Raw genomic sequence first — 11046 nt, forward strand, 5'->3', positions numbered from 1 at the left:
TCGCATTTAACTTGTTTGTTTAGTATTACATTTTTTGTTACCGTTTTTCCGGTATGGACTTATTGCTTGTGTCCGTTTTGCCATCTACGTTGACAACATGGTCGAGACCGTCTTGGTCATATCATCGCGGCCGTTAGTTATGGCTATGATCCGACTGGCTCCCGGGGTGATCAGTCCCGGGTTGCCGTTAAAGAATGCGATTGCGTAGGGTATGTATTGGAGAATAGTAGATGGAAGAATTCAGAAAAGTAGAAATTAATCGTTAGCTAAACAAATTCATGAACACGGTGGGTACTTGACAGAGTAAATCATTAGAAATTAACATGACAAAGGTAAACATCTATCTAGCTCGTCAGGCCGTTTGGCCGGTGTGCCCAAGCTATGAATAGAACCTCCTTAGGTTACCTGCATTCCATGTTCTTGGAATTTCTTTGTCGTCGAGTCTCTCCAACTTGTAGGCGCCTTTGCCAAGCACTTCTTTGACCCTGTAGGGGCCTTCCCAGTTTGCTGCCAGCTTTCCTTCACCTGGTGTCGGTAGTCCAATGTCGTTGTGTTGCAAGACGAGGTCATTCTCTTCAAACTCCCTTCTGAGCACTTTAGTGTTGTAGCGCAGCGCCATCCTTTGTTTCAGTGCTACTTCCGACAAGTGAGCACTTTCCCTGGCCTCATCCACTAAGTCCTTCTCAACCGCCTCTTCTACCCCTTTCAGAAGTAACCGTGGACTCAGCTCGCCAACCTCCACTGGTATCACTGTATCAACTCCGTATGTCAGGCGAAAGGTGGTTTTGCCTGTGGAGCTTTGCTCGGTTGTGCGGTAGGACCATAGAACGGAGGCAAGTTCGTCGGCCCATGCCCCCTTTTCGTTGTCTAGCCGTCTTTTGAGGCCTAGCAAAATGACTTTGTTTGCGGACTCTACTTGTCCATTTGTCTGAGGATGCTCTACCGAGGAGAACTTCTGCTTTATGCCTAGGCCGGTGAGGAATTATGTGAATTTTCTGTCGGCGAATTGCGTTTCGTTATCCAAGATAACGACTTCTGGGATGCCGAATCGTGTTATCACCTGCCTCCACATGAACTTTCTACAGTTGGCTGATGATATACTGGCCAGGGGTTCAGCCTCTATCCATTTTGTGTAGTAGTCAATGGCAACTATGAGGTATTTGACTTGCCCCGGGCCGATTGGAAAGGGTCCCAGTAGGTCGACCCCCCATTGTGCCAAAGGTCGGGAGGACATCAGTAGACTCAGCTCGGAGGCCGGCGCTCTGTGGAAGTTGGCGTTCTCTTGGCACCTGACACATTTTCTCACGAATTCGCTAGAGTCTTTCATCATTGATGGCCAGTAATATCCAGCTTGGATGAGCTTCCTTGCTAGGGCTTTGCCCCCGATGTGGTGGCCGCAGCATCCCTCATGGACTTCCTTAAGTACGTAGTCCGTCTGGTCGGGGTGCAAGCACTTCAATAGGGGTTGGCTGAGCCCCTTTCTGAACACTTGTCCCTGTATGATTGCATATTTGGCTGCCTCTCTCCTCAACATTTTGGCTGCTCTCTCATCGTCAGGTAGTTTGCCATGTTCCAGGAAATTTGTGATGGGATCCAACCAGGAGGGGCTTGATTTTGCCAAATGGAGGGCGACCGTCGGCTCCTTTACCATGTCCTGGATGAGAGACCGGTTGCCCGCTCCCGGCTTCGTGCTCGCTAGTTAAGATAAGAGGTCTGTCCGTGTGTTCCTCTCTCTCTGAACGTGTTAGATTGTGACCTCCTGGAACTGCCTGGTCAATTCTCTAACCTTTTCCAAATACCTTTGCAGCAGTGGGTCTCTGGCTTGATAGCTTCCATTTACCTGTGAGGTGACGACCTGTGAGTCGCTGTACACTTCTAGCCTTGTCGCCCCGACTTCCCGGGCCAGGATTAATCCACCCAAAAGGGCTTCGTATTCCGCTTGGTTGTTTGATACGGGAAATCCGAACTTGGTCGATTGCTCGTATATGACCCCAGCCGGGCTCTCTAAAATGACCCTGGCACCCCCGAACATTTGGTTGGAGGCCCCGTCTACATGGAGCCTCCACCATGTGCCTGTTTCCTCAGGGGGATCACTTGTTACCTCTACTAGGAATTCTGCCATCGCCTGTGCCTTGATTGCATGTCGGGGCTCGTACTGCAAGTCATATTGGGAGAGCTCGATGGCCCAATTCATCATCCTTCCTGCCAAATCAGGCTTTTGGAGTACTTGGCGAATTGCTTGGTCCGTTCTCACGACGACACAGTGGCCCTGGAAGTATTGCCTCAGCCTTCGGGAGGAGGTTAGGAGTGCCAGCGCCAGTTTCTCTAGTTTGCTGTACCTCAGCTCTGCTTCTTGTAGCGCCCTGCTTACAAAGTAGATTGGTTGCTGGGTCTTCCCTTCTTCTCGTACTAGCACTGCTGCAAGCGCTTCCTCCGTTACGGCTAGGTAGAGGTAGAGGGGTTCTCCAGCCTTAGGCTTCTCGAGCACTGGAGGTGTTGCTAGGATTTCTTTGAAGTGGTTGAATACTTCCTCGCATGCAGGAGTCCATTCAAATGCTATCGCCTTTTTCATCAAATTGAAGAAGGGCAGGGCTTTTGCTGCTGATGCACCGAAAAAATGGGATAACGCAGTCAGCCTTCCTGCCAATCGCTGGACGTCTTTGATATAACCCGGGCTCCTCATTTGGAGGATCGCTTGGCATTTCTCAGGATTGGCTTCTACCCCTCTTTGGGTTATCATGAACCCTAGGAACTTCCCGGCCTCCATGGCAAAGGCGTATTTGATCAGGTTGAGCCTCATGCCGTGTTGTCGAAAGGATGCGAACACGCCCCCCAGGTTGCTTAGGAGATCATCAGGTCGTGTGGTTTTCGCGAGGGTGTCATCCACGTAGACTTCCAATGTCTTGCCTATGAGTTCGCTGAATATCTTGTTCATCAGCCTCTGGTACGTAGCGCCAGCGTTTTTCAGGCCAAAAGGCTTCACCTTATAACAATAGATCCCCCCTGGCATTATGAACGCCGTCTTATCCTCGTTGGGCCAGTGCATCGGTATCTGATTGTACCCGGAGTAGGCGTCCATGAAGCTCAGGTACCGATATCCCGCCGCCGCGTCGACGAGTGCATCAATGTTGGGAAGGGGATAGCAGTCCTTGGGGCATGCTTTGTTGAGGTCGGAGTAATTCACATACATTCTCCACCTCCCATTGTGCTTTTTTACCAAAACTATATTTGATAGCCAAGTGGAGTAGTCTAGTTCACGGATGAACCCTGCTTCAAGGAGGCCGGCCGTCTGTCTGGCCACCTCTTCTGCCCTTTCTTGTGACATCTTCCTTCTCCTTTGGGCCACCGGCTAGGCTTCCGGTTTGACGGCCAGGCTATGTGACATGAGTTGGGGGTCTATCCCCGGCATGTCGGACGGTGTCCAAGCAAACAGGTCAGCGTTGGCACTAATCATCTCCATCAAAGGTTCTTTCAATTCATAGGGGAGATTTCTGTTTATGAATGTAAATTTCTCCTCCGCGTCCCCAACTCTGAATTTTTCCAGGTCCCCCTCTGGCTCGGGCCTGGGATTGTCGTCTATTTTGGCATCCAGGTCAGCAAGGAACACCCCTGATGCTTCTTTGGATTTTTTCCTCAATGAGAGGCTGGCATGGTCGCAGGCGACTGCCGTTTCTAGGTCTCCTCTAATGGATCCTACGGATCTGTCGTCCGTAACAAACTTCATCACGAGCAGCTTCGTACTGATCGCTGCTCCAAGATCGTTGATGGTTTTTCTCCCCAGGATGATGTTGTAGGCTGTGGAATTGCGCAAAATTACGAAATCGGCCATTATTGTCCTTCGCCTCTGTCCTTGTCCCATGGAGGTCGGGAGGGAGATAATCCCATCGGGCTTGATAAAGTGATCGCCCAACCCTACCACACCGTGTTGGTGGGTCGCTAGGTCGGCGTCACGTAGTCCCAGGGCATCGAATACGTTGCGGAACATGATGTTTGAGTCTGCTCCTGTATCCACGAGGATCCGTTTGATGAGACCGGTTCCGATTCTGGCCGTGATGACCATGGGCGGGCTCTCCAGGACCTCGTCAAACCATTGGTCTTCTGGACCAAAGGAGATGGATGGGAGCCTCTGGGGACTTGACGTAGACGAAGAGGAGACTGCCAGGATTTTGGCGTCTTTTTTCTGTGCCGACTTCGACCTCAGGGCCGAACTTCTCGCCGTTACTACGTTCACCACCGTGAGGCCATGGTCGTCTCCCTCCGGCTCATGGCGTCGCCTTGTCGCCTGAGACCCGTCCTCGCCCTCGTGGTCGCGATTCCGTCTCCTTGGCTCTCTAATGAGGTGGGAGAATTCGGTTAGCTTCCCGTCCCTGATTGCTTGCTCTAGTGCATCCTTTAGGTCGAAACAGTCTTGGATCTTGTGTCCATATCCCTTGTGATATTCGTAATAAAGGCTTTTGTTTCCCCCTGTTTGATCCTTTAGAGGTCGGGGTTTCGACAGTATTCCCTTCTCGGCTTTCTGTTGGTAGACTTCCATGATCGGTGCCGTGAGGAGAGTGTAATTCGTGAATTTTCTGACTCGGGAGAATGGCTTTGGCGTCTTGTTCACACCGCCGTCTCTGGCGTGTTCCCTTGGTCTTTCTCTGCTCTCATGGTGCCGGGTTTGGTTGTGAGGGGGCTGCCGTTTGTTGGCAGCCACGACCCGGCTGACTTCTTCATCATTAATGTACTCCCTCGCCACACACTGGATCTCCTGCATTGTCTAGACTGGTTTCGTAGTAAGATGCTTTCTGAAGTCCTCGTTCAGGAGTCTGTTTGTCAAGCACAAACTTGCTACCGAGTCCGTCAGCCCGTCAATCTCCAAGCATTCATCGTTGAACCGATCCAGGTACTTCCTGGTTGACTCGTCGGGTCTTTGAGTACCCCCAGCAGATTGATTGGGTGCTTTGCTTTGGCGATCCTGGTCGTGAATTGGGCTAAGAAAGCATGACTGATGTCTGCGAAACCGGTCACTGAGCCTTGCGGGAGGTTATTAAACCACCGTATTGCAGGTCCCGCCAAAGTGACCGGGAAAGCTCGGCACCTTACCTCGTCTCCCACTCCTTCTAAGTTCATCCTGGCCTCAAAGGCCGTGAGGTGTTCCAGCGGGTCTTGTGTTCCATCATACCTCATGTCCGTTGGCTTGTCAAAATGTTTTGGCAGCCGGACCTCGAGTATGGAACGATAGAATGGGGTCGCTCCCATTATCACGGGTCCCCGGGTTCTCGCCGTTCTTCCTTCGTCGTCTTCCCGATGAGCGTCTTCGTGTTCGCGATCCGTTGTACGCTGCCTCTCATGTCTGGCATAGATGATGGGGTCGTGGCATCTCCTCATGCGCCCTCTTCCCCAGCGCTCTCGAACTCAGCTTGGGGGCTGGGCGTGCGTCTGGAGTGGCTCCTGGAGTAGGAGCGAGAGTGGATTTGTTCTGGGGTGTGCTGATCGTGATCTTTTTCTGCCAATCGACGTTCCAAGTCTTGCATTCTGTGGCGTAGCTCTTGCATTATTCTGGCGTGGTTATCGCCAGTTCTTCCGAAGGGGCATCTCTCGTGAGATTGTGTCGTGTGTCTTGGGGGGATCCTGTGCGCTGCCGTGAAGCAGTCGCGACGGGGTCCCCTACGGGTTCGGGCTCACGGCCTTCTCCACCTTGGGTCAGTACGAAGTCCATGGACGATCCCCACAGACGGCGCCAATGTTCGGTAAGTCAGGTACCGGACGACTCGGGTTGGTATCTTGGTTGGTGATGGGGTCTCGTCTGGTCGTGGACTGCCGGTTAGGTGTAGGCGAGGCCCCGAGCACTTCGTGCGAAAAAGGGGGGGGTGTCACCTGCAAAGACACTCCGACGCTCTAGTCAGTAAATGTGCAGGCGAAAAGGGGATGGAGTGATGTGTGACGTACCTCGGGGGAAGGGTAAAACCTTCCCCTTATATACTGTGTCAGAGGTGGGCCCTGCAAGGACAGGCCTACTTTCTTCGAGGCGTTCTCCTCACAACTGTAGGTGAGCTGTTAGGGACGCGTGTCTGGGTCGGCTGCGAGGCGTCCTGCCCCTGACCGTCCGGGTCGGGTGGTGCTCGGGTCGGCCCAATCCGTAGAGGGTTTGGGCCAGGCCGTAACAACACCAAACTTAGAGATTTTTCATGTTTAGACACTATGAATGCAAAAATGCATATGAAAAACAACAAAAGACACAAAAACAAGAAAATATGAAGATCAAACAAGAAGACTTGTCAAGAACAACTTGAAGATCATGAAGAACATATGCATGAGTTTTTCGAAATTTTAAAGAAAGAGATAAACATGCAATTGACACCAAACTTAAAACTTGACTTAAGACTCAAACAAGAAACACAAAATATTTTTGATTTTATGATTTTATATATTTTTTTGGATTTTCGAAAATCAATTGGAAAAAGAAAAACAAGGATTTCAAAATTTTTAATATGAATTCCAAGAATCTTGCAATGTTAGTCTAAAGCTCCGGTCCAGGAATTAGACATGGCTCACTAGCCAGCCAAGCTTTCAGTGAAAGCTCCAGTCCAAAACACTAGACATGGCCAATGGCAGCCAAGCTTCAGCAGATACAAATCAGGCATATAACAGCTGATACTTCAATTAACTTGCCTCTATGCTGATGAGTGAAAGCCTCAGTCCAAAAGAATTAGACATGGCTATACAGCCAGCCAGGCTTCAACGTGCTTCATGAAACTCTAGAATTCATTCTTAAAAATTCTGAAGAAAAATATATTTTTGAAAATAGATTTTTTTTTCAAAATTAATAATAATAAAAATAAAAATCTTAAAATTAAAATAAATTTACCCAATCTGAGCAACAAGATGAACCGTCAGTTGTCCAAACTCGAACAATCCCCGACAACGGCGCCAAAAAGTTGGTGCACGAAATTGTGATCTCTAACAATGGCGCTCAACTTGGTATGCGCGTTCATAATCTCAGCACTTTCTTCACAACTTCGCACAACTAACCAGCAAGTGTACTGGGTCGTCCAAGTAATAAACCTTACGTGAGTAAGGGTCGATCCCACGGAGATTGTCGGCTTGAAGCAAGCTATGGTCACCTTGTAAATCTCAGTCAGGCGGATTCAAATGGTTATAGATATTTAATAATAAAAAGATAAACAAAACGTAAAATAAAGATAGAGGTACTTATGTAATTCATTGGTGAGAATTTCAGATAAGTGTATAGAGATGCTTTCGTTCCTCCTGAACCTCTGCTTTACTGCTGTCTTCATCCAATCAGTCTTACTCCTTTCTATGGCAAGCTGTATGTTGGGCATCACCATTGTCAGTGGCTACATCCCGTCCTCTCTGTGAAAATGGTCTGATGCGCTGTCACTGCATGGCTAATCATCTGGAGGTTCTCGATCATACTGGAATAGGATTCACCATTGATGAGCGGATAATTTATACGCTTTTTGACATTGTTTTTAGTATGTTTTTAGTAGGATCTAGTTACTTTTAGGGATGTTTTCATTAGTTTTTATGTTAAATTCACATTTCTGGACTTTACTATGAGTTTGTGTGTTTTTCTGTGATTTCAGGTATTTTCTGGCTGAAATTGAGGGACTTGAGCAAAAATCTGATTCAGAGGCTGAAGAAGGACTGCAGATGCTGTTGGATTTTGACCTCCCTGCACTCAAAGTGGATTTTCTGGAGCTACAGAACTCGAAATGGCGCACTTTTAATTGCGTTGGAAAGTAGACATCCAGGGCTTTCCAGAAATATATAATAGTTCATACTTTGGCCAAGAATAGACGACGTAAACTGGCGTTCAACGCCAGCTTTCTGCCCAAATCTGGCGTCCAGCGCCAGAAAAGGGGCCAAAACCAGAGTTGAACGCCCAAACTGGCACAAAAACTGGCGTTCAACTCCAAGAAGGACCTCTACACGTGCAACACTCAAGCTCAGCCCAAGCACACACCAAGTGGGCCCCGGAAGTAGATTTATGCATCAATTACTTACTCATGTAAACCCTAGTAGCTAGTTTATTATAAATAGGACATTTTACTAGTACTTTTGACCATCTTTGAATCTTTGGATGCCTGGTTCTTAGATCAGAGGGGCTGGCCATTCGTCCATGCCTAGACCTTTCACTTATGTATTTTTAACGGTAGAGTTTCTACACCCCATAGATTAAGGTGTGGAGCTCTGCTGTTCCTCAAAGATTAATGCAAAGTACTACTGTTTTCTATTCAATTCATCTTATTTCGCTTCTAAGATATTCATTCGCTCTTCAACCTGAATGTGATGAACGTGACAATCATCATCATTCCCTATGAACGCGTGCCTGACAACCACTTCCGTTCTACCTTCGACTAAATGAGTATCTCTTAGATCTCCTAACCAGAATCTTCGTGGTGTAAGCTAGAATAATGGCGGCATTCAAGAGAATCTGGAAAGTCTAAACCTTGTCTGTGGTATTTCGAGTAGGATTCAATGAATGAATGACTGTGACGAGCTCCTAACTTGCGATTGCAGGGCGTTAGTGACAGACGCAAAAGGATAGTAAATCCTATTCCAGCATGATCGAGAACCGACAGATGAATAGCCGTGCCGTGACAGGGTGCGTTGACCATTTTCACTGAGAGGATAAGATGAAACCATTGACAAGGGTGATGCCTCCAGACGATTAGCCGTGCCGTGACAGGGCATTGGATCATTTTCCCGAGAGATGACCGAAAGTAGCCGTTGACAATGGTGATGTATCACATAAAGCCAGCCATGGAAAGGAGTAAGACTGATTGGATGAAGATAGCAGGAAAGTAGAGGTTCAGAGGAACGAAAAGCATCTCCATTCACTTATCTAAAATTCCTACCAATGATTTACATAAGTACCTCTATCCCTATTCTATTATTTATTATTCGAAAACATCATTATCAATTTATATCTGCCTAACTGAGATTTGCAAGGTGACCATAGCTTGCTTCATACCGACAATCTCCGTGGGATTCGACCCTTACTCACGTAAGGTATTACTTGGACGACCCAGTGCACTTGCTGGTTAGTTACACGGAGTTGTGAACCATGGTCTTGGCATCATGTTTTTGGCGCCATTTCCAGGGAAAGAAAGAGCAATGAATTTTACATAATTAAAGTGTAATCACGATTCCGCATACCAAGTTTTTGGTGCCGTTGCCGGGGATTGTTCGAGTTTGGACAACTAACGGTTCATCTTGTTGCTCAGATTAGGTAATTTTCTTTTTGTTTTCTTTTAAAAAAAATGTTTTCAAAAATTTTATTCAAATTTTTAAGAATGAATTCTAGTGTTTCATGAAGCATGTGAAGCCTGGCTGGCTGTAAAGCCATGTCTAAATTTATTTGGACTGAGGTAGCAATTTGTTATCAAGAGCAAGCTAGTTGTTGCTAATCCACCTGCTGCTGTTCCTGATTCACCTGCTGAAGCTTGGCTGGCCATTGGCCATGTCTAGTGTTTTGGACCGGAGCTTTCATTGAAAGCTTGGCTGGCTAGTGAGCCATGTCTAATTTCTGGACTGAAGCTTTAGACTAAGAATGCAAGATTCCTAGAATTCATGTTAAAAATTTTGGAATCCTTATTTTTTCTTTCTCATATAATTTTCGAAAAAATCCAAAAAAATTAGAAAATCATAAAAATCAAAAACATTTTTTGTGTTTCTTGTTTGAGTCATGAGTCATGTCATAAGTTTGGTGTCATTTGCATGTGCATCTTGCATTTTTCGAAAATTTCATGCATTCATAGTGTTCTTCATGATTTTCAAGTTGTTCTTGGTAAGTCTTCTTGTTTGATCTTGATGATTTTTTGTTTTGTGTTGTATGGTGTTTTTCATATGCATTCTTGAATTCTTAGTGCGTAAGCATTAAAGAATTCTAAGTTTGGTGTCTTGCATGTTTTCTTTGCATTAAAAATTTTTCAAAATTGTGTCTATGATGTTCATCTTGACATTCAAAGTGTTCTTGGTGTTCATCTTGACATTCATAGCATTCTTGCATGCATTCATTGTTTTGATCCATAACTTTCATGCATTGCATCATTTTTCCTGTTTTCCTCTCTCATCATAAAAATTCAAAAAAAAAACAAAAAAATATCTTTCCCTTTTTCTCTCATCAAATTCGAAAATTTGAGTTGACTTTTTCAAAAATTTTTAAAATCAAGTTGTTTCTTATGAGTCAAATCAAATTTTCAATTTGAAAATCTTATCTTTTTCAAAATCTTTTTCAAAAATCAAATCTTTTTTAAAATTCTTAGTTATTTTCGAAAATTTCAAAAATATTTTTCAAAAATATTTTTCTTATTTTTATATCAAATTTTCGAAAATAACATAATCAATTAATGTTTTGATTCAAAAATTTGAAGTTTGTTACTTGCTTGTTAAGAAAGATTCAAACTTTAAGTTTTAGAATCATATCTTGTGATTTCTTATGAATCAAGTCATTAATTGAGATTTTAAAAATCAAATCTTTTTCAAAACTAATTTCTAAAATATCTTCTTATCTTACCTTTTTCAAAAAGTTGGTTTCAAAATATCTTTTCTAACTTCCTAACTTCTTATCTTTTCAAAATTTATTTTAACTAACTAACTAACTTTTTGTTTGTTTCTTAACTTTTTCAAAACTACCTAACTAACTCTCTCTCTCTAATTTTCGAAAATATCTTCCCTCTTTTTCAAAAATTTCTTTTTAATTAACTAATTATTCTTATTTTTATTTTTGATTTTAAAATTTTTCGAAAAATACTAACATTTTTCAAAAACCATTTTCGAAAATCACTAACTCTTTTTCAAAAATATTTTTCGAAAATTCTCCCTCTCCCATCTTATTCTATTTATTTATTCATTTACTAACATCTCATCTCACATCTCAACCCTCCTCACAGTTGTGTTTCTTCCATTACATTACATTCTTTATCTCCCTCTTTTCTTCCACTCACAAAGGGATCCCTATACTGTGGTATAAAGGAACTCTATTATTATTATTTTTTCTGTGCCCTCTTCTTTGTCATATGAGCAGGAGCAAGGACA

The 11046-nt window shown here is 44.8% G+C and overlaps 1 protein-coding gene across 1 annotated transcript; it reads right to left on the bottom strand.

Moving 5' to 3' along the window:
* Nucleotides 1-379: 379 nt before the first annotated feature.
* Nucleotides 380-1651, bottom strand: LOC140181407 (uncharacterized). The gene is made up of 2 exons (XM_072224963.1): nucleotides 1307-1651; nucleotides 380-955 (listed from the first exon to the last, which is right to left on the bottom strand). The coding sequence occupies exons 1-2, from the start codon at nucleotides 1649-1651 to the stop codon at nucleotides 380-382; spliced, it is 921 nt and encodes a 306-aa protein (XP_072081064.1).
* Between the last annotated feature and the right edge of the window lie 9395 nt (nucleotides 1652-11046).

The sequence above is a fragment of the Arachis hypogaea genome, chromosome 18 (assembly GCF_003086295.3).
Source record: "Arachis hypogaea cultivar Tifrunner chromosome 18, arahy.Tifrunner.gnm2.J5K5, whole genome shotgun sequence".
NCBI classification, from domain to species: domain Eukaryota; kingdom Viridiplantae; phylum Streptophyta; class Magnoliopsida; order Fabales; family Fabaceae; genus Arachis; species Arachis hypogaea.